The following is a 24,757-nucleotide window of genomic DNA, read 5'->3' as shown; positions in this document are numbered from 1 at the left end:
ATTGGAACCCTTTGGAGAACAAACAGTGGCGTTCATCGAGAAAGATTTGGAAGTAGTGGCAAGACCCCATTATAATGCATTAGTAGTAACCTTTCAGGTGGGCACCTTCACACTTAAGAAAGTGCTGATAGATAGCGGCAGCTCAGTGGACATCTTGTACGCTTTGACCTTCTTAAAAATGAGCCTTAACAGGAATATGTTTGCCCCGACAGGAGCATTGCTGATCGACTTCGATGGGAGATCCAGTCAGCCTTGGAAGGAGATAGTGTTACTAGTCAAAGCATGACCGGTAACCTTGATGACCAGGTTCGTGGTCATTGAAGAAAGTTCTCCGTACAATGTCATTTTGGGGAGGTGGTGGATGCACGAGATGAAAGTAGTTTCGTTCACATATTACAAGGTTCTCGGATTCCCCACACCATAGGGGATGTGGGATGTACGAGGTGACCAAGTAGTGGCACAAGTATTGCGTTGAGCAAAAAAAAATCGTCTGAGGACAGAGTGCAGCAATAACAATTACAATGGGGGGAGACCAAGCTTGGTGGACCCCCATGTCTGGAACGTATTCAGATGGTAGACATAAGAGAGGAAAAGTAGATAGGCGTAGGGGCTGAGCTGGAGTCAGGAGAGTTGAAGGAGATAGTAGAGTGTTTAAGAAGAAATTGAGACATCTTTGCTTAGTCCATTGAGGAGATGCCAGGGATTAGCCTAGAGGTGATATCTCATCATCTGAATGTCGAGCCAACCTTCAGACCAATTAAGTAAAAATCAAGGAGACTAGCACCGCGATTTAGAGAGGCGATGAATGATAAGGTGAACAAACTGATCATAGCTGAATTTATAAAAGAGGTGCAGTCTTGGAGTGGATAGCAAATATTATGGCAATGCCTAAGAAGAATAGGAAAGTCAGAATCTACATAGACTTTATGAATTTAAACAAGGCCTATCCCAAGGATAACTTTTCGATACCAAAGATAAACCAGCTTGTAAATGCGACTTCTAACCACGAGAGATTGTCCTTTATGAACGGTTACTCCGGCTACAACCACATATAACTCAGCCCGGAAGATCAGGAGAAAACAACATTCATTACAGAGCAAGGGCTCTATTGTTATAAGATAATGCCCTTTGGATTGAAGAATGCGGGGCCATTTACCAGAGGCTAGTGACAGAGCTGTTCAGAGATTTCCTAGGTAGAACAGTAATCTTGGAGTGGATAGCAAATATTATGGCAATGCCTAAGAAGAATAGGAAAGTCAGAATCTACATAGACTTTACGAATTTAAAAAAGGCCTATCCCAAGGATAACTTTTCGATACCAAAGATAAACCAGCTTGTAAATACGACTTCTAACCACGAGAGATTGTCCTTTATGAACGGTTACTCCGGCTACAACCACATATAACTCAGCCCGGAAGATCAGGAGAAAACAACATTCATTACAGAGCAAGGGCTCTATTGTTATAAGATAATGCCCTTTGGATTGAAGAATGCGGGGGCCATTTACCAGAGGCTAGTGACAGAGCTGTTCAGAGATTTCCTAGGTAGAACAGTAGAGGTATACATAGAAGACCTACTAGTTAAAAGCAGGAAGAAAGAAGACCACGTCAAAGACTTAGAAGAGGTCTTCTCCAAGATAAAGAAAGTGGGAATGAAACTCAACCTAAAGAACTGTACGTTTGCGTTAACATCAGGGAAATATTTTGGTTATCTAGTAACTAAAAGAGGAATCGAGGCCAACCCAGATCAGATCACTGTTAGAGATACCCCCCTAAGACTCAAAAGCAATTCCAAAAGCTCACAGGGAAAATAGCCACTTTAAATCGTTTTATAGCCAGATCTTCTGATAAGTGCAGGCCCTTGTACTAGTTATTGTGGAAGAATTTCAGGTTTGAATGGACAAAAGAATATGAGCGAGCATTCTCAAAATTGAAAAGATATCTCGATAAGCCACCCATACTCTCCAAGCTAGAGGCAGGAGAAGAACTTGGGGTGTATTTGGCCACTTCTAAGCATGCATTTAGCTCAGTTCTAGTCAGAACTGGGACAGTAGGGGAACAATCCATTTACTTTCTGAGTAAGACCTTTACAGATGTAGAAATGCATTCTACGAGGCTCAAAAAATTCGGGTTAATCCTGATGTATATAGCATTATAGAATTTCCTCTGAAGTCTGTGTTGGGGAAAGTGGAAGGATCAAGTAGAATGGCCAAGTGGGCAGTACAATTAGCAGAGTTTGGCCTCGAATTCAAGCCCAAAGTTTCAGTGAAAGGCCAAGCAATAGTTGACTTCTTGACAAACTTCCCAAAGGAAGAAAAAGCAAACCTGTTGGTAGAAGAGTTAAAGCAGGCGGAAGACGAGCAAGAATTGCAAAGCAAATTGGGGTGGAAGGCTTACGTAGATGGATTATCCAATTTTGAGGGGTCAGGCATCAACGTAATACTGATCACCCTGGATAGAGTAAGGATAGAAAAGGCATTGACTCTAGGATTCAAGGTTTCAAATAATGAGGCAGAGTATGAGGCGATGATGCTTGGCCTCGAATCCTTTGTAGGTTTGGGGGTAATTCAGGCCACGGTCTATAGCGACTCGCAGTTAGTGGTCAACCACATCAATGGGACGTTTGAGGCTCGGGATCCTCGGATGCAGCTCTACCTTGAGAAAATCAGAACTACTATGCATCGAATGGGAAACGTTAAGGTTGACCACATACCAGGCATGCAGACGCTTTGGCCTATATCGCTTCAATGTTGGCTGGGCAGAAAAAGAGAAAACTACCGTTGAGCTACCAGGAATGCCCGTCAATAGATGAGCTTGGGCTGCCCAGTTTGGTAGCGGTTGAAGGAGAACAAGGATGGATAAGTTTGATCCTAGTCTACTTATAGCAGGAGGAGCTACCTAGCAACCCGAAGGAGGCCAAGCAAGTCAAGAGCAAGGCAGACAGATACACAATTCTAAATGGGACTTTATACAGAAAGTCCATAGGGGGGCCACTCCTGCAATGCCTGGCTTTGAAGGAAACAAGAGAAATTTTAAAAGAGATCCACGAAAGTGACTGTGGGAACCATTCAGGGGGGAGAACTTTAGCACATAAAGTACTCTCTCAAGGTTACTTTTGGCCCTACTTGCAGAAAGATGTAGAGTTATATATCAGGCATTGTGATAGTTGCCAGAGGCATGGGAAGATAATCCGACAAATAACCATACAATTTCATTCTTCCTTATCAGTCTGTGACCATTCGCCTAGTGGGGAATTGACTTAGTAGGCCCGTTGCCCAGGGCACCAAGCAATCTTACCTTTTGTTAGTAACGACGGATTATTTCACTAAAGATGCGGAAGAGTTCCCTTTGGCCAGAATTCGATAGTAAGAAGTTCAAAAGTTCCTTTGGGAAAACATTATTTGCAGATTCGATTTGTCGCGTACCACAATTTTCAATAACGGAAGACAATTTATAGGGGAGTAGATAAGAGAATTTTGCAATGGATATGGGAAAAAATAGGTGTTCTATACACCCTAGTACCCTCAGGGTAATGGGCAAGTCGAAGCTACGAACAAGGTGCTGCTAGACATTTTGAAAAGAGATTGGAGGAAGCCAAGGGCAGATGGACGTCAATCTTGCATGGAATTTTGTGGGCTTACAGGACAACTGTTAGAACATGCATGGGAATATTCCCATTTTTCATGGCTTACGGAATGAAAATTGTGATCCCCACAGAGAATAGCTTTCCCACTACGAGGACCAGGGTAGTGCAGTCTAAGGGAAATAGTCAACAGTTGGTCATACTTTGCTCAACACTTAGTCTAAGCACGTTGCAAACTGCTCAAGCATACTTTGCTCAATACTATGCTCAAGCACACTCTACTATAAACTGCTCATACACATTCTGCTGTAAACTGCTCAACTGCTCAAAAATATTTTACTCTACTTTACTTCCCTCTAGGTTCTACTTAAAGTAAATTTTACTTTTGATGGAACCTTTACTGGGCTAATGTTGCAAACGATTCTTTGAGCCACTTTCTTTGGAAATGGCTCTAATTCTACTTACATTTTTAGAAATAAAACAATATGCACTGAGCTAACCCAGCAAACAATTATTTGAGTCACTGTCCTTGAAGAAGGCTTTGACTCTGCTTACATTTTCAACTGTAAAACAGTTTGCACTGAGCTAACCCTATAAACGACTGTTTGAGTCACCGTCTTTGCAGAAGGCTCTGACTCTGCTTACATTCTCAACTACAATCATTCGACTAACTTTTTGACTAGTGAACTCGTGGTAAAGTAGAACCCCGATCAGTTTCTTAACCTGCTAACGAGGGCAAAGAAGACCTACTTAGGTCCAGATCCCGACTGGATCCACATGGCTATTGTTACACATATCAGAGCTGACCCTAACCAGCTTCTTGCTCTGCCAATGAAGGCAAAGAAGACCCACGTAGGCTAGAATCCCAGCTAGATTCCACTGAAACATCCTTGAAACTCATGAAAGAGTAGGACCCTAATCAGTTTCTTGCTCTGCCATCGAGGGTAGAGAAGATCTACGTAGGTCCAAATCTCGGCTGGATCCACATGGCTATTGTTACTCGTATCAGAGTTGGGCCCTGACCAGCTTCTTACTCTGTTAATGAAGACAGAAAAGACCCACATAGGATCGAATCCCAACTGGATCCCCCCTCTTCAGCTTAGCCCTGCAAACACGTCTAAAAGACAAAGACGACAAAATATTTATTGATAATATCTTTTCAAATTACATGCATTACACGTTCTAGGCAGCTTCTGACCGGTCATTGTGATTAGGTAATAAACTCCCTTCTGGTCAACTCATGCCATTCTATAGAGCTCTTCCCAATTTGCTCCTAGCTTGCCACTATTCAGGTCTTCTATGTTCTGAAATACTCACCGCAACACTAAATCACCTTCTTGAAACTGTCGAGGACGAACTTTTTTATTGAAGTAACTCTACAGTTTCTTGTGGTAATGCTCTAGTCTGACTAATGTTGCGTCTCACTTTTCTTCCAATAGGTCCAATCCTGCACATACTCAAGCCTATAAGCATGTTCGAATTCGAATTTGGACGAAAAAGTTACAAAATCCTCGATTTTTATGTCAGACGATACCTAAAAAGGTTAATTTTTGTTAAAGAAAGAATTTATGGAATCCGATCACACCATTAGGTCCACAACGAAAAGTTATCAAGAATGGAATATTCATTTGTCAATTTTTGAGCCCAAAAAGTCGAGATACCGTCAACAATAGAAATAAATTAGAAAATACCCATTTTGTCCTCAAACCCTTATAAATAAAATAACTTAAAGTTCTTTTATTTCATTCTCTTCTCTCCAACGAAACCAAAACCCCAGCCAACTCTAACCCAAGGGTTTCAACTACCTTCTCATAAAGATCCATCGTGAACAAGCCATCATTGATCATCGACAAAGAAGAAGAAGTTGTCGGCGTCGACAAGCTCTACATTTTCACTATCCTTGATCTTAGTTTCTCATTCTTCTTCTCCATTCTCTATCAAAAATCAGCCACATAATTGAGTGGGTTCCAACACATTTTACTTGAGGATTTCATCGAATTATAGTTAGGGTCATCTTCCATTGAAGGAGGAAAATAGGAAGCCATCTTCAAGATTTTCGCAAACCATTGTTTGTTCCGTACCCAAGTCCATCCAACTTCGAGTTTCATGTATTCATCTCAACTTCCGTGATAACACTCCATTGTCGACAACCACGATCTTTGGTAGGAGACTCTAATTTTCTTATTGGTAATCGTAGATTGTGAAAATTGCATTTAGGACTTTTAACAAACTTGTGATGTGCTTTAAATCATAAAATTTTTTGCGTTTATTTCAAATTCATGTGAGACCTATGTGTTGATGTGTTTTAATTGCATTTTTAACAAATTATACATAAGTGGAATAACATATCGAAGAATCAACAAAGAAACCCAAAAAATTGGATGAAAATCTAATTTTCGTGTAAGATGCCCAATTATGTCGGTACCACTAGCGGTACCACTGCCACCTACCGCAGACCAATCTGGTAATGCTACCTACCATTAGAATTGGTCTTCTGCCACTGCCAGCACTATTTGCTCATTATGTTATGCAACTATTTTTCCAGTCTTATTTTCATTAAAAACATTTAAGTAAATGTCATATTTTAATGAAATTAAGGGATTACCCCCCCCCCCCAATTTGGAAACAATGGGAATAGGTTAAAATTTTGAATCTCAAAAGATCAAACTCTAATTTTTTATTCCAATAACAAAACATAAATTTCAACGTTTTCATCAGATTTTCAAATTCGAATATATTTTACATTACTTTGAATTAAACTATAAAAATTACATGATGTCAATGCATTTATTCCAGGTTTACAATTCTAAAATTCCATTTTCAATTTAAAGAACTTTAAAAATTCACTTTTTCGACACATAGCCAAATTTTCACCAATTTTTCATAGTTTTGGTAAGTTTGGTTCCATACATTTGTCAAGACTTCATTTTGACCTAAATTGTGATAGTTTTTCAGTTGAATTGTCAAAATGAATTTCAAAGTTTAAAAAATGATTTAATATTCAATGACCTCATACTGAGTTGATGAATACTGGAAAATAAATTTTATATTCGAAAAAATGAAAAGTGAAAATACTGGAAAAAAAATAATTGAACGATAAAATGTCAGAATCACACCCGAGGGGTGATGTCTGCATTTTATATTGTGATGCTATATGTGGGTTGATGAACGGATATCCAGGGATAATTTACTTTAAAGTGCATATTTATTTACTTTTTGTTAGCGCAAGGCATTGGTTTAATTTTTGCATTGTTATTTATTTTAGGTCGATGCGTCACAATTACATGATAGAAACTAGATATCCATTCTCAACTCAGTAATATTAATTTCTAAATTATTTTCAAAGAAAAATGACAAATATATGTAGTTATTTTGTGAACTATTAAAGAGTTTGTGAATGCCTAAAGGGATAGTGTGTCATGTCATCCAAAGTGATCTACTATCTTGGGATGTATGGTAAGGACAATCAAGCTCATACGTGGTATGGGACGCGTATGAGAGTGGAGTTACAACTGAAATTCAAGTTTATTCATTTCTATCTTTACTAGTGAACTTGTAATGTAAAGGTGGTCGTACAAACGGAGATGTATAATGAGAATCACATGGACTCTTGACAGGCATAGACGAAGATGATTAGTCAGTAATCACTAACAATCTAGAGTAGTCGAACGTTCTGAAAAATTGAAAAGAGACTCATTGCTTATGATCACGTCAATCGGCTAGCCTTAACCAGATAAATGTTCAACCAACCGTAGTAATACAACAATCAGCCACAAAATTAGGAACTAAAAATCAGTAAAGTATTTAAAATATCATGTCCTGATTGAGAATGATCAAGTCATAGAATCCCAACTCTTTAATTCCACTATTCCACCAGTGTGTATTATGTATTTGTTGCCTTATTTTGAATTATAAAATGATATGCATGTTTAATATTTCTATTTTGTCAATTCAATTTGTATAAGAAGAAATTGTTATAGTAACTATTGTTGTTTGATTTGTTGTGAATCTTTCAAATGTTTAGTTGCACATCCCTAGCTATATGTACCAATTACGCGTAGTTTATTTTGTAAAACTCTACATGTACTAAAACGATTCAATATGCTTATTCGTTCATATTAAGAGAGGTTATTAGTGGGAATTAAGTGTTTACCTACTAGGTAACCATTGTTACTTACCCTTTCCTTCCCTTTTTTTTTAGTTTCAAAGCCTGCAGTTGCCGAAGCAGGCATCATCTTCCTTCATAAAAAAAAGAAGAAAAACTTACCTATGCAGCAGCATCATCATCTTCCTTCATCACCATCACTTACTTCAGCCATTCCTTCAACAACTATTAATGACTAATAAATATCTCATTAGCCACGTCCACATGAGCATCTCCATTAACAACTCTATCATCTTCGTTTTAATCCAACACCTTTATAGCAGCTATCACGTTCTCACTCATCATCTCTCATATATTTATTTTCATCTTTTTTACCAATGCCCTCACTCACGGTCTTACACCCATTAGTAACCCACTCTCTCTACCCTTAACCTTATTTTTTAACCCTCATAGAATTCACCTTCTTCCCAAAGTAATCCTCCAATTAATGCCTTCATCTTCATCTTATTCCCACAATTAACGATTATTCTCTCTGATTTTTGTTCACACTCATAGATATCACGTCATCCCATAGAACTGAATCCATTAGCTCTCTTTTCATATTTGTCTTCACAGCCACAATATTTTCATTCATCTCGTTTTAGCAAAATAATTCACCATTATCGATATCTTCGTCTTTAAACCCCTTATAACAGCCCTTACATTGTTCTCATTCACCACTCTCAACCTCATTTTCTTCCCATTCATGCACTAGCCCAAACCCCTAGAACCTCACAGTTTTGTAGCTCACTTTAACTCATTTTCAACCCCAAGCTTCATCCCAATCTCTTGGTTCTCAACCCGTAACACATTTTTCCATTCGTTTTAACAACCCCAAAACTTACTTACCTCTATCTTATTTTCAACTAATCGTTCACCTCTTAGCCAACTCGTGCTCGCACCTCCATCACGGGATCACATTCATAACTGCTCAAAAACTCATATTCTAGCATTTTACAGCATCCACTCGATATTTGTGCCCAAGCCATCGCGACATTTTGTTCCACTTTTTCTTAAGGGAACTCGATAATCGACTTATCATTCTTCATTCAAAGTTACTCGATTTTTTTTATCTTTTTTTCTAAAGTCAACTCAATACATAAAATGATTTTTTTAAAAACAAACTTGATGAGTCAACCCATTTTTTGAAAATTCATATTTTGAAACTTTAAAAAAATATTTTCTTATAATTTAATTCATTTGTATCATATTTTAAAATTAAATCGAGTCAACTTGTTGATTTTAGCATTTTTTTTTAATTTCATGCATTTATTCAAACTACGTTTGGTATGATCCAAAAATATATCTAAGGTTCTTATGCAACCTGAGAAGTTACTTCAAGCTCAACGACAACAAAAATTTTCCTTTTTTTCCATTCATTAATTTGATTTCCAAAATTTTACTAGTTGACTTTGACTATGACTTTGACCTAAATGTTGACTTTGACTATAGTCCCCTTAGTTAACTTTAGGTTTGACCATAGTCTTCCATTTGACTTTAGGTTTGACTTTAGTCCTAGTTTGACCTTAGTCCTCACCCGTTGATCGTAATAGACACTGATCTCTCGATCAAACGGGTTCAGTGCCTAACCCCTTTCGAAATCCATAATCTAATCTTTTGCCCATTATCTTTTTCGTAGACCGATCAAAATTTCATTCAGAGTCATTTTATGGTTCCTAGACCTAAATTAGGTAGTGACTCCCAAAAATATTGGGATCCGCCCTTTCACGTAGATTTTTTCTTATGTGCTTTCAATTTCCTTGAGATTTGTGGTATTTTGGACGAGTCTTCACACCAAAAAAAGTTATATCGTATTCTACACCCGTATTACTCTAGTACTGGGCACTCTCGACTAAATATACCAAGAAATCGTAAGCTTATGTAACAGTTTGTTGTACAAACTTTCCCTTATGCATGTATTCAATTAGGATTTTCTAACATTGTGGTAATCCTTTATAAAAAAAAATATACCAGTTGTATTTTATCCAAACCATGATGTGGGCACTTAATTTGTAAGTCCTTGAACTTTTCCCAGGCTTGGACTAAGTCCTCATCAAGCTTATCCAGAACATAGTGATGGCATCCCTAATTCTTTCTTTTTTTCCAGTTTGTATTTTATCCAAACCATGATGTGGGCACTTAATTGTAAGTCCTTGAACTTTTCCCAGGCTTGGACTAAGTCCTCATCAAGCTTATCCAGAACATAGTGATGGCATCCCTAATTCTTTCTTTTTTTCCTACAAGGAAGTATTTTACCATGAACCTATTGGAAAGTTTATCTTAGGAGTAGATTGATTTTTGAGTTAATGATGAATCACGTAGATGTGTCATCTTCTAAGGTGAATGGCATCAGAATGAACTTAATATTCTTGTTATCCAAGTTTTTTTCTTAAAGGTTCCACGGGTTATTAAGAACTTGTTGAGATGTGTAAATGCTGTTCACCCTCAAACCCATGGAATTTGGGTAACATGTTAATGGTAGTATTACTGATTCAAAGTTGTCCACCTTGATATGAGATAAAACTATACAAGATGCAGGATAAGTGGGAGTGGGAACAAATAGCTCCTATATGATTTTCTCCCTTTTTCTTGGAGCACCGTTGTTTTATCGTGTGTTTTTCTTATAAGGGTGCCCAGTAATCTAAACATAATGGTGTGCTCGATGTGTACAGTTGATACCCAGAAAAGGACAATACAGTAACCCACTGAGAAGAAAATCGTGGATGTCAAAAGATACTTATTTTCCATTCTGGACGGGAGATGTCTTGTTGAGTTGACTCAAAAAATCGATATCAATTATAGTGTACGAATCCAAAGGGTTGAGACAATTGCATCCCATTCTCGTTTTGTCCTTAATTCTATTATAATCCGAGTCTTCCTGAATAATTAAAAATAAATAATGAGTAAAATGTATTGTTTAAAAATTTAAACCTAAATTAATCTTAATCTACTTCTAAATTGGTCTTGAAGATAATTTGATCTTCTTATTTGCCCTGTCTTTAAAATCCGTTTCCTACAAGAAAAAATAAAATTTTAAAACTACGAAATAAAGACTAAAGTAAAAGAGAGAAAGAAAATTAGAAAACTTCACTGATTTTCCTTGATCCAAAAAATTAATTAAGTCAATCCCTAGCAACAGTACAAATTAGGTCATCATGTAAAGATCTCTCTGAAAAGAACAAAAACAAATATAAAATTAAAAATCTATTCTAGATTAACAAATATGGCGTTCCACTGAGGATTGGAGAACTAATATTCTAGATTTTAGAAAATCAAAGGAAAAATGTTATGATTTTAAAGGAAAACTAAATTTTATCGAAAATAATTAAAACTCAGAAAAACTTGCAATTTAAGAAAATCAATGAAAAATGAATCCGCCAAAATAACCTAATTAAATCTTATCCTAATATTCAAGTTTTTGTCAGCTAAATCAAATCACGAATCCAACTAAGGATTTTGACTAGGAATATTTTTCATTCAAGACCTTTGTAAAATAGATATAATTAATTGGCCAAAATTGTATTCTCTTAAAATATTTTATTGCCTAATGATCTTCCATCACGACGAGCATCCGATATAATGAATTTTATTCTAATAGTAACGAATCATGCCGAGCATGACAGATAAGGAGAAATAATTGAAGAATACTTAAGATTAAAAGTTGTTGAAGAAAAATTTATTAAAAATTTTTAAAAATACATGCAAGAACAATAATACTATAATTAAACCTAACTAGTTTAATATGACTTCATCAATCTTCATAAAATAGGAGATTAGTCAAGTATGATCATGGAAACACAATAACAAAAATTAACAAAACACTTATATTTATTATTGATGAACTCCTTAAAATCTTTATCGAAAATCTTCTTTATCTTTCAAAATTATAATAAACATAAAAACAAAAAATCTAAAACTAAAATATGAAAAGAAAAGATAAAAATGTTAGGAGAGGAAAGAGGGATCGAAGAGAGAGCCCCTCAAAACTAGGAAATTAAGGTTCTTTTATAGAGAAAACTGGGGTTGTCTTGACAGCACATCTTTGCTCTCCAAAATGTTTGAATTTACTCTTCTTCATGAAATAAAAATATTTTCTCCTCTTAATTAGGATTCAAATCTCATTGATCTTACCATGTTTTAGTAACTCAATCAAAATTTATATCTATAATAGTAAAACATAACAGATTTTGAGTCTCAGACTTGTCACACATTTTTTACCAAAAAATAAATAAAAATTAAATTCGTATTTATTCATTAGACACAAAATTGTTCTACTCTGAATCAGTTTTCTAACCCAATTGACCTCCCCTTAATTTGATGAATCAAAAGTTATGGATAAAATAGTATGATATGACAAATTTAGAGTGAATGAAAACTTGATTCTGTCAATCACCATTAGATCTCTTGGACCATGCTTCGACTTTAACTTTGGTCTCTATTTTTTATTCTTCATTTTTTTATCTAGTTTGTCTATAAGAAATTGACATATAATTAGATCATTGAAATTTGTAAAAATACATATAATTTAATCAATAAAGTGTAACTTATAATGAATTAATTATTATATATGATTTCATGAAAAAAAAAATCCTAGTTCTATATTAGAAAATTCAATTAAGTGTCTTTCCTTTTCTCCCCTGCTCCAATAATAATCATACAACTTTATTATTTTTTCTCTCTTATCCCTTAATCTAGAAAGAGGATGTCTATGGTGTACGCACTAACTAGCAAACTCTACTTATGTATACAGGAGGCACAATGGTTAAACAATCATTCTGTTCCCTCAATGCTTTACTAGATTTTATCCATACTTGAAATATTTTTTATTGAAAAAACTAAGGTAATAATTGGTCATTTCCTAAAGGTGAAATTTAAGCGCCAAATAACACACATTGTGAAATTTTGAAAAAAAAATGTTATTTCTATTAACTGATATTTAGAAGAGAGAAACAAATAAATAAATAAAAAATGGACAGAATCTGAGAAGATAGCTAGAAACTCTAAACTCGTATCCATCCAAAAGGCAGGCTTACTCTCCTTCAATTATGTGCAGGGGGGGGGTTACACTAGACAAACATGGCCAACCTGACACCCCCCACAACCACAATAACTGCACACAAAAGAGTATAATTCAATTAAAAAGATTTATATTTGTTTCGGGCATATCGTCATGGACAGTTTCTAGACATTTATTTTGTTTTGTGTCATTAATGTCTTTTATTATATTTTTAATTTCTCGATTTATATTTTTAATCGGTCCTGGGCCCGTATGCTCATGTCTGTTACGGTTTGTGATAAAGCAAGGAATATTTTTTAGCAAAATCTGAATTTTGACCATCTGGACTGGATAGGTCCGAACGCCTGAATAAAATAAATAATTTAAAAGAGACCCTATTGCCACACCAACTTTTACTATAGCACACTAATTCATATCATACAAACTAAAATTATCCCACATCAAAGTATAGGGGAATAAAACGAAGCAGGAAACTCAGACTAATAATAAAATAGAGAAGAAGTCAAGGTCAGAATTGCTCTGTCCGACGACAATGGTAGAGGAAATTACTAAAACAGCTATTTATTTTGCCGAAATAACAAAACCCGCCATGTGTTTTTAATATTTATGAAAATGGTGAGATACCCTATTCTGTAATTTTACTAGTGGATGCCTGTGCCTACGCCACGGTTCATTTCATGCATTTATTCCTTATGCGTTGAATATTCTTTACATATTGATAATTTAACTAAATCAATAAAATATCAAATCTAATGTGGTGGTAATACATCCACATGTGGGTCCAACGACCATCAATAATTTTTATTTTTTTTTTATTATTATATATTTTTGGATTTGATCTAACATGTTCAAAAATGAATTTCTCCTAGGGTGTTTTCAAGCAGTTTGTTGTTGTTGTTGTCGTCGTTGTTAGTGGGGGAATGCTCTCAACCCTAGGATCTTTTTCAAAATTAATAGTAAAATTGTTTTCCTATTCTATAACTTTCCCTGTTTTAGTTTTACTACAATATTTAAGTACTTTTTCCATATTTTTTCTATAAAAAAGAATTTTCTATCCAGATTTTTAACAAAAATATTTTAATTTAGAAAACAATGAATAGTGTTTTTTTTTTTTTTTTTCAATTTCCTGTGCATGCATGTTTTGATAAATAAGCTAAAATTGATAGATTGGCATGCGTTCAATAGTTCAATTTTTGTCTCTTTCATACATGAAGAACAATATAAGTATCATAATAAATAAAAAATTCTAATAGAATGCTAAAAAATGAAGAAAAAAAAATATAGGATAATTAGAACCAAAGAATCCTTAGTGTAATGAATTTCAAAGCCTTTGCAAAATCATCTATGTCAATCCACAATTTTGTTTACAAGAAAAAGTGAGAGTTGAGAAAGATGTTTCTACTTCTAGGATTTAAGCGATGGAAAAAGTGGGTAGTTTTGGATAGTGAGTAAGTTCTCTCAACCAACACCCATGGATGGATTGTATTTAAGACTGGGACAAAAACTCTCTTCTGTATAATATAATAGATAGAATTTGGATTAAATCTTGATCCTACACGATATAATCTAATAATAAGAGAGGTTGGAAGGTTAGGCAAGACCGTACGTACTCTAGTGCAACTCAACCCCTTGGTACCTATAGTTAGTTATAATGAAACTCAGCAAGCATTTGAATAGTAGAGTAGAATAGATACTTACTTGGGACATGCTCGACTATCCTACATTCTGGATTTGATTGAGAGAGTGTCTCAATAATCGAAGAGAGTATCAAATCACATTCTTTCCTAAATGGATAATTCCCTTAACATTCTTGCAAGGGCTTTCCATTACCTTAACATGAAGATCACTTAGAATCCCCCCTACGATGAGGAAAGGAAAGGGGTGACGTGACTATGAGGATGGCTTAATTTATGAAGGGGAGGTGGCAATAAAGTAAAGGGAGTTTTGAAGGGTGGTTTAATTTATCTATAGACATTGCTTCCTACAACTTTGAATTTAACTTCAGCATCGACCCCAACTCTTGATGGAAGAAAACAGATTCACCATTAAAACTAGCGTTGAAATTTTGGGGTAAATTCAAGAAAATACATCCACATCTTTGACACCATCCACGGGATTCAACCAAAGGATTTTGTTAACCACAATGGCGACTTCGACAAGATCTACAGGAGCTAATTAACGAGGATAAACTACTCCCGAAAACCCTCTAATGGCGCAGATAACTATAAGATGATGAGAAGGCAAGAAGATAATGCAAAGAATGTATTGGGTTTCGGGTCCTTATTAGAAGAAGAGGTATTCTTGATAATGATAAATATGTCATTCAAAGATTATTGGATCAGGTTTTGGGTCCTCGTTGGAACCCAAATTCTTCATTTGCAGTTGGGAATTATTGGGATCAGGCTGACCCATTGACAGTCATACTACAGATACTCTACAAGCGCAAAGCTACAATGAACTAAATTAACAAATGAAACTGAAACTCAACCTTTAAAATAGTTGCAGAACCCAAAAGATAAAAATGGTTGCAAGTATAGATTCTCTGCATCCCGAATCTTCTTAAGAAACAACTCGTCTGCAATAAGCAAAATCACACATCATTTACAATGGCCAAAACACGCATTTGAACACCTATTAAAGATATGATACAATATTGCAATCCCAATATTGGAACAAGCGAGACTGCAAGATACCAAAAAGAAAGAAGTAATTGAGTATTCAATGGCCAACCACAACACTTGCACAAAAGGATTCAGAAAGTGATAGTCGTGAAACTGTACAACTAAAATGCTTTTCTACTCCGACTACCAACACCAGCTGGACTCCTCGGACTACTTGAGTCGGTCATGGCATACAAGTCCCTCTGACCACCCATTGCTGCACTTCCTCGAAGCCCATGACTAGGAAAGTTTCTGGGAGACTCCATGCTCGACTCACTCCCTTTGAGAACTTCAATCTCTAGAGCCTTAGCTTCCTCCGTCAACATAGCTAACTGTTTTTCGCAAATGCAGGTCAGTCCCCTCCAAACATGGATAGAAATAAGTAATTAAGAAATTGAAAATCTCATCAAGTAACACAAAAGAACAATCTATGTATTAGACCAAAATACGGCAAGGATACAGGTCTAATACACAAAATTTATACTGATAAATGGGAAGCATCTGAATATCCAGTAAGGATATGGAGAAAAAAAAAAAACAGATCATGTCGCTCAGTCCAGAGGGATGGGACCAGCCATTTGATGCCTCAACCTCGTATATCTCGTAGAGCAAAGATTGACCCTTTCAAACTAAGACTTTTTCTTGGAGCAAGTAGGCATATTTTTCAAACCATCCAATAGAAAGCGACCCCGATAGATTTGATTTTTGGGCTAGGAGATCTTCGATATTGAATTCATCAAATGTTAGGTCCAAACCCTCTCGCATGGCAAGACTACAACAACATTTTTGTTAAGGTCTCCTTACTTTCTTCCCAACGAACAACACAAATATCTTTTAAGGAAATGACAGTTCAATACCCTGATTTCATTTTCTCTCAAACGGTCTTGGAGTGCATTTATAGCCGGACTTAAACTGCAAAAACAGCGGAAGCAAACAGTGAGTATCAAGGGAATATCTACCAATTACTGTAATAGAAGTCATGAGGTAATTCGTTCTAACCAATACTCCATTAACTTGCACATAGAAGCTTGGTATGTTGATGTGTGATGGATGAATGCAAGAGGGTGAACTTTCCCATCACTAAATAGATGTGCACCAAGGTGATGATGGTTAAAAAATCACAAGATAAGAACATAAAGGACAAGTAGAGAATAAATATGTGTTGGGTATTATTGGTTTACCGCATATTCTGTAAGATGGCTTGGTTATATGCTGCTCGCTCCTCTTCAAACAACACATGTTGCAACTCTGTAAATGAAGTTAAAGGCGAGTCGAGCTTTAGTAGTGACAAGGTAGGCAAAACGTGAAGGGGAACTTCCTTTCTGACATACTCCGCACCACTGTCAACCATACATTCAATTGGTGGAGAAATATTAAGAGATCACCTTTGGCAGCTAGAAGGCATTGATTTCGAGAAACATTCATTCTAGCACAAAAGCGGAAGACATGGAGATACGGACTATGGAGGGTAAAACAAGAAACATAGATGTGGAGGGTAAAATCAAAACTAAAAAGAGAGCCAAAATAAAGAAGTCCGATAGAGTAACCCATGAAATAATTCCATAATAGATCTTTGGATTAGCGGAATAAAGTAAACCTCAGGGTAAGGCAACATTGTCGTGAATAAATTTACAGTCAATCCATTTGGTGCGGAATGTCAAAAATCTTGGCTGCCATACATTTGGTATTGCAACAATGAAGAAATATCTTTGATCCCAGCAATAACAACAAAAAAGTGTATGGGAGAACCGACCGAGTCCAATGACATCTCGTTTTCCCTCCATGGATAGGTCGAGTTTATTGAAAAATCACAGAGATGGATGGACACCATTCTTAAAACTGAAGAATTCTCCAAATAATTTACCGTTCTCCAAAGAATTTACCCCTCTCTCTCTCGAGGCAACTTTCAGTTAGCTGAAGCCAACATACTTCATGTTAGACTTCTTATTTTTCTGTATGATATCTGATGGACATTCGATCGATCGTCTTTAGTAGCCGGTCGATCAGACATTGTAGATTATGTTTTTGTTCAACTTCGTTTTTATTTTTTTTTGGATGTCATTGAGAAGACCTAAGCAAGGTCGACTCGCTCTTTCTCTCCCTTGTCCTCTTCTCTTCCCTTCTGTAACCATAGAATCAAATTTCTCACACTTCAAAAAACAATAGGTCTAGGAAAGCAATCAAAGCCTGACTGAGGGATCCTTCGGTTAGCTAAATTTAATTAAGGGTCGACTGAATGACTCTGATACCAAAGTTGACGCATGACTACGCCAACTAACCTAATATGATGAGATTGAGATCCAAATAACAATTACCAAGAGCAAGCCTAATTCTAAAATAAAGGCTTAATCTACATAAATCACCCAAAAAATCTAATATGTAGTTAAAAGACAGTTCAAGACCGAATCATAGTCCCACAATGTTGGATCCCGATGAAATATTAATTTGAGATTCCTAATGGAAGACTTTACTTTGACTAGCCTAGGATTCAAAACCAAGAAAACAAAATGATTTTTCTTGATTCTTTCAAGGATTTCAAGAGAAGGTTTAGGCTCAAATAGTTATATCGAGTGGTGATTAGTGAAGATAGGATTTTCATTAGAAGTTAAAAATAATTTCCAGCAGCTTTACTTCAAAAGAACGGGGTAAAAAGATGGTGATCACCTACAGAAGAGAATCTAGGACTGTTAGGATTAGGACTTCGCTTGGGGTTGATTAATGAGTTTTAGGGTTAAGGTAAGATTTAGGAGATGTACATATGGTACAGGTGAGCTTGGGTAAGGAGTTTTGAGGGCTCGGCTGGTTCGGCTGTGGTAGGTTTAGGACCGGGATGGTTTCAGCTGGGATGTAGATGGGATAGGTTAGTTTCAACAGGTTATAGGGCTAGGGTTGGGGTTGCAATGTAAGCAAATAAGGAAGAAGAATTAACAGAGAAATAAAAGAAAGTGTAGAAAGCACCTTGGAATCACACCACATAAAGGCTTCATCTCTCTCTCTCTCTCTCTCTCTCTCTCTCTCTCTCTCTCTCTCTCTCTCTCTCTCTCTCTCTCTCTCTCTCATCTATATATATATATATATAAGGTTCTCTAAGCTTAGAGCCAATCTCAACCATCAAAACATACCGATGGCCGAGATTAGAACTGACATAAGTCATTAAGATAACCAATAATAACAAATAAATCCATGGTTGGAAAGAAACTAACGAATAAGTCTTTGGCTGAAAAACATACCAATGGCCGAGATTAGAACTGACATAACTCATTAAGATAACCAATAATAACAAATAAATCCATGGTTGGAAAGAAACTAACAAATAAGTCTGGCTCAAAAAAATAACAAAAAACTGATCATAAATGTGGACCATCCATGCTCCAAGAGCAGACCGCATACATCTTTTCAATGTGGAACTTCCTGAATGTTATGCATATAGGATCTTCTGCCTCTAATCATCACAGAAACCTCAAACTAGGCATAGAGAACTGACTTGAACCGTCTATGATGTAAACCTACAAATATCACTATTGACTGATACATACGTCATGGACATTGAGTTAAGATAGTTAAATAGTAAACAGTAGTACCAAATACCTAGATGGACACAAAATTTTACACCACTTTACTGAAAATTCAAAGTGCTGCACCCTCTCCTTTGCGAGAAGAGAGCTGATTCTGATCAACCATCTTTGAAGTCTCAACTTCAATTTGTTGTCAATGGTAACATGGAGAAAACAAGTACAAAATAAGATGCGGGTATGTAAAGTGCAAAAAAATTTAAAGAGTGATTTTCTCCTTCTTAAGCTATGTAGATGGCAATTTAGAACTCAATTTGATGTAGACATAATAGAGACAAAAGCAAGAATAAACTAAGTGAACCAGTACGTACTCACGAAGTACCTAAATTCTAGATTTGAACGATGCATGGCCTCCTGCATACTTTCTGTCATATCCATGGAATCTACATCGACAAAAGCATTTTGTAAGTGGGCTCCCATTTTCTCTCTCCCTAGATGGTTAACATCCGCATGAGCAAAAAATCCCTCCAAGTCCGAAGATCTTCTCCCGCTCTGGACAGTCAGAAACATTTTAGATAACGTGATTGAAACAAGACTAGTACATAAAGCAATTAAGAATGAATTGGAGGAAAGTTGCCCGGCCTGACAGTACAACCCAATGAGCAATTAGTATAATAAGACATCTATTTAAATTCCACACCAAACTTGTATCAAGCCCGCACGCTTTGTCTGTGTGGAGCACGGACTGATCATACATAAATCACATTCTTAAGAGTTATTCACAGTTATTCAGAAAAAAAAAATTGTTATTCACAGTTCTCCATTTTCTTGACATTTGTACTGGAGAACAATTATTCGGAATGTGCGCAACAATTCTAAATTTTCAGTAATAAAATGGAACTATTCCAAGACATTATTTTATAAGAGAGCTTCTATTGCCACACCAATTATTGCTAATGCCACCCCAAGATGTTTGCTAATTCTTTGGTTATTTACATGTATGTTTTAAATCTCATCCGAGACCAAGATGGCTTGTCCGAGTCATCTCGGTATCGTCCATGAACAAGACAGATAGACAAGGCGTTTCAGCTGTGCCGAATCTCACAAGATAAACAAGATGACTCATCCAAGATTTTGAAAATCTTGTCCGAATCAGTAGATCTCGATCAATTCAACCGGGATTTTGTATATTTTAATTAAAATAATTATTTTTTTTGTAATTGAACTACATATTATCTAAAGAAAATATAATTTATGATTAAATGTCTTCTAATCAACTTATTTTATAAAAAGAAATGACAATTCTTTTCATATAAACATACATGAGTAAATAATTGTAAAACGAGTTAAAGGGATCATCTTGTCCAAGACAACTCGGTCTCGTCCATGGACGAGCAGAGACATCAAACCAAGTTTTGAAAACCATGTTTACATATGAATTGGGGTGGCATTAGCAAAAGATGGTGTGGCAATAGAATCTCTCTTTTATGTCAGATAATTGGAAAACGATCTTTAGCTATAACTGAACCGCTATTCCATTTATTACTATGTTTATTCCATTAGGAGGAAGTTGAAACATACCTTACTAGCTCCCAAAGTTGTTCTCGAATCACCTGTGTCCTGTTCAAAGCTTTCTGCTCTTCTAGAGCTAGACGTTGATAACACGTTTTCTGAGGAACTTAAAGATGATTCAACTTCTATTATTGAATTGACATTAACAGAGGATACAGAATCAGATCCTCCCATGTGCTTCTGCTTCCCATCTAAGGATTGGAAGGCAATGACCTGGATTCTTCCAACCTGAATAATCCAAAAATTGTCCAAATCCAAATGAGCAGAATAAGATTATTGTCACAGAATAATATATATGGCAATACAGACCTTGAGTGCATCCTCACTAAAACAAGAAAATATGAGCCCAATGAACCCAGAATCTAGAAGTTGATACATGGCCTGTGTCCTCACATCTGTAGATTCAGTAAATTTCCGAAATAAAGATCAAATTCAAGAAGAGTAAAGCAATTATAACAACTTCATCACTAAGTAGAAACAAATTCATTAAAATTAAATTTACATTAAAAAGTGAGGTTTGTTAATTCGAAGGAATTACTAGATCATTCTACAAATTAAACACATGATTTTTTCTTTATGTTACAACTTTAATGTGCACTTTTAATGATCCCAAGGTCATTTTCACAAGGATTGGGGTGGTAAACAAGATAACTAGGGTTTCCTACAAGTTAAAAGAGGAGATCTTGGAAGAGAAAGTTCGTGAAGGTGTAGTAGCATGAAAGAAAATGCAATAAATAAGCGAGTGTGCTACAGATGTCCCCACTTGAAGTGGTAGTTGCTCGTAGATGAGAAAATCACAACAATTAGGGAGGCTATGGCAACAAGACTTGTCCACTATCCTTCCCTTTGTTTCTTCAATTGAGTGTAAACCAATAAAGGGTAGAAACAACTAGAGAGATGCTGTAAGAAGATAGGAAATTACTCCAAGGTATTTCTAAGCTTTGAAAATCAACTAGAAGTGGTGAGTGCTACATGAGAACCCTAAGTAGATATGATACATGATAGTGATACAACATATCAAAAACGAATTACACAAGCTTCACAAACTATTAAGCATACACAATATGCAAAATGAAAGTAAAACTCCAACATAAACAAAATGTAGTAAAAATCCATAAAATGAAGCTCTCAATAAATGGTGAATAAACATATGAAATTACAAAAGAAAGAAGGATAGAACCTCCTCTCCACCCCTAACCAAAAGTCTAAAAGAACATAGTGTTCTCTAGAATAACAAAATACAAAAAAAGATAGGAAGAAGGAAGAGAAAATGCACTAGATTCAATAGAGTTCTACCAAGATTATCCACACCCAAAAACTTCACTTTCTCATGTGAAGATTTTGTTTTTTAAGATGTAAGATGGACTTGAACCCATGACCTCAAAGTTGTTTTGTGATGTGCCAAACCAAGTGAGCTGTAGAAATAAACCCCTTTCTCATGTGAAGATTAGATAAATAAATAAATAAATAAAATAAGGAAAATGAGAAGAATGTGGTGAGGTTGAAATAGACTTGAGAGGTGGTAAGTGATGAGATATCCAAGAAAGGTTCCCATTGGCTCTTTATGCTTGAAGTAGGTACACATTGAAAAGGGGGTTGATGAAGTGGGGGGATTTGGTGAGAAAAGACAAGATTGGAGAAAGGGGAGCCCAAGTTGTTCTCCCAAATTCTCGGCTCCCCTTTCTCCAAAATTGTGTTGAAGAGAAAGAGAGCCCTAAACAGATGATGAACTAGAGCTAAAAGGGGAAGAGTGGGTAGGTAAAAAGAAAAATGTGATGTCTCCTCAAAATGAATAGATGAGATGAGTCCACATGGCTAGAGATAATGCTAATGAAGTCCTCTAGATGATCCCTAGCTCCACGTGTTTGAGGTAGATGCAATGGCGCTTAATGATCCATTTATCCTTGCACCAAACGAATAGCCTCAATTATGATAATTAAAAAATTTTGCTTTGCATGAGACCTACATGAAGTGCATGAATCATAGATTAACAAGGCATCATTGATCAACAGTTTCGCATTAAAAAGATGGAAAGAACCCAAGAAAGAAACGGATGTATAATAGTATATAAAATATTAAGCAAATGCCATGTCAATCCTCTTTCCCACAAATCTTGTAAGAACTAAGGTTTTTTTTTTCTTTGGGTAAGTAAAATATATTGTATTAAAAAACGGGTAAGTAAAAAAGAAAGAAATATGTACATAGGCAAGAATAATGAGAATGTCTCATTACTCAAGTCTCAACCAACAAAAAGGAAAAAAAATTACATGATCCCTGTTATACCTCATAATGGGCCCACCCACATTTCAAGCCACAGTGCAAATGTTTCACTTGGGAATCACACACCAGATCAATGGATCAAAGTTTGATCATCCTAAGAGCATGAAGATTTGACAGATTTGAAGGTTGAAAAAGCCAAAAAGCAAGAAAATTGGAAAAAAGGAAGCGATCCAGAAGAAATGAAAACCCAAAAGTCAAGAGAAGTGATTTTGCTAGATAGCAATTTTTGGTCACTATGATTTCCGATCGCTATACTATAAATAGCGATCCGAAATCTGGTTTGGTTTGCTGAAATGCATCAGATTGTTCAATTCGAGTTTATGGTTGTTTATGTAAATTGTCTCCCTTTATAATTCTATAAATAAAGGGAAGGGATTCTGATGAAGGGGGAGATGAATCATTTAATAGATAAGTTTTAGAGTGATTCATCCTTGTCGAAGGAGTTTCTAGGGAAGTCATCTGAGGAGGTCTGGAGAGAGCTACAAGGGATTTTTAGATTTACTCTCCAGAATCTTAGAGAAAATTCAGAGAGAAATAGTCCAAATCACAGAGTTTTCTAGATTTTGAGAGAATTCTTCCAAATTATTGTAAAAACATTGTAAGATCAGAGTACTTTACTCAAAAGAAGGAATAGGTGTAGAAATTTGTTCAGATCTGAGAAACTTGTCTAAGTTAGAGGAATTAAGATCAAATTTGTTATAGATTCATCGAGTTTTTCTCTTAGATTTTAATTCTAAATCCTTTCCTTTTTGAGTCTGAGTTTTATCGTGGATTTTAGCTTATTTGTTCTTTAACAAACTGGATTTCTTAATCGTTAATTCTTGTGATTCATAGTTGATTTTGATCTCTAATCACAAAACTTCAGTAAATTACTTGATCAGATCTAAAGCTTCAATTTAGATCTGGTCGAGATGTTTTTTTAGTTGTAATCTTGAGTTTAGAGCTCTAAAAAAGCAATAAAATTCAAACAGAACCGATCACCTCACTACATTACAGGATTGGACCCTTGATCCTTCTCCTTGTAATGAGAACGAGATCAACCAAGGACTCATCATTGCTCCCCAGTTCATATCCACCCCCACAACCAAGCAACCTACCTATCTATTTTCTTCGTCACTTTCATCCATACTCCTCCATTATCACACCCACTCACATATGATCCATTGGAGGGGGGAGCAAAATGGTGTTTTCATTGAGATTCTCAATATTGTAACATGTGTGTGTGCATCAGTGTTTTTTTTTCACTACATTTTCTTGTTTCAATCATTTTATAAAATACCACTAGAGCCCATAGTGTTGATAGAATGGTCGAATCCTCATTATAATTCTCTTTCTCCTTAGTATGGAACAAATGATTATGAATGGGCGATTTGCAAATCCTGGATGGATTGTTGGCAAATAATGTGGATGTCTTGATATTAAGGATAATTGATGAATGAGATTCAATGATTTGTTCAACTCAATGATGTGGATTTGGTTTGATATTATGCAAGGGAAAACAGTCCCCTTGCATACATATCCACATCACTTGAACAATCAACTGTGTAATAACTCTCATGTTATAAATGTCATGCAAATCCAACTTGAAGAAAACCACCGCTACTGGGAGCCAAGGGAAAGCGACCCAAGAATCAAACGTATCCGCCACCAATTGACAATCATCAAAACAAGTACTGAGAGTTGCAAAACCAGTTGAGTGGGAGGCAAATGCAACAGAGTATTACTGAGTTGTTGATAAAGAAATTATTAAGCAAGTCTGCCATGCAACGAGACAAAGAAACAAGCTACTTCGGACTGCAACCGATAGTATTATTTCAAGAAACTTCGGCCGATCAAGTGACCAAAAGACCCATCCTTTTCCTGAGGGATGAAGCGGACAAAAACAAGTATCTTGAAGTGCAATATCCACATTGGTGGGAGGCAGCTCCATAGGCAACGTGGATCATCATGAGAACATGAAGAAGAGATTGGAGGAGCCAAGTTTGTTGGC

The 24,757-nt window shown here is 35.9% G+C and overlaps 1 protein-coding gene across 1 annotated transcript in view; it reads right to left on the bottom strand.

The window, feature by feature from the left end:
* Positions 1-15,259: 15,259 nt before the first annotated feature.
* LOC147388919 (uncharacterized) overlaps positions 15,260-24,757 on the bottom strand; it is a 34,685-nt gene continuing 25,187 nt past the window's right edge. Inside the window, exons 4-10 of the mRNA XM_086419819.1 lie at positions 20,797-20,882; positions 20,497-20,715; positions 19,298-19,467; positions 16,585-16,743; positions 16,403-16,483; positions 16,261-16,315; positions 15,260-15,735 (exon numbers count right to left, since the gene is read on the bottom strand). Coding sequence (XP_086275945.1) covers positions 15,526-15,735; positions 16,261-16,315; positions 16,403-16,483; positions 16,585-16,743; positions 19,298-19,467; positions 20,497-20,715; positions 20,797-20,882 — 980 coding nt within the window. The 3' untranslated portion in view covers positions 15,260-15,525. The remainder of the gene's footprint in view (positions 15,736-16,260; positions 16,316-16,402; positions 16,484-16,584; positions 16,744-19,297; positions 19,468-20,496; positions 20,716-20,796; positions 20,883-24,757) is intronic.

This window comes from Akebia trifoliata, chromosome 12 (genome assembly GCF_017979445.1).
Source record: "Akebia trifoliata isolate Shusen 1 chromosome 12, ASM1797944v1, whole genome shotgun sequence".
NCBI lineage: Eukaryota > Viridiplantae > Streptophyta > Magnoliopsida > Ranunculales > Lardizabalaceae > Akebia > Akebia trifoliata.
The sequence above is the reverse complement of the archived record's forward strand: the minus strand, read 5'-3'. Positions and strand labels throughout refer to the sequence as shown.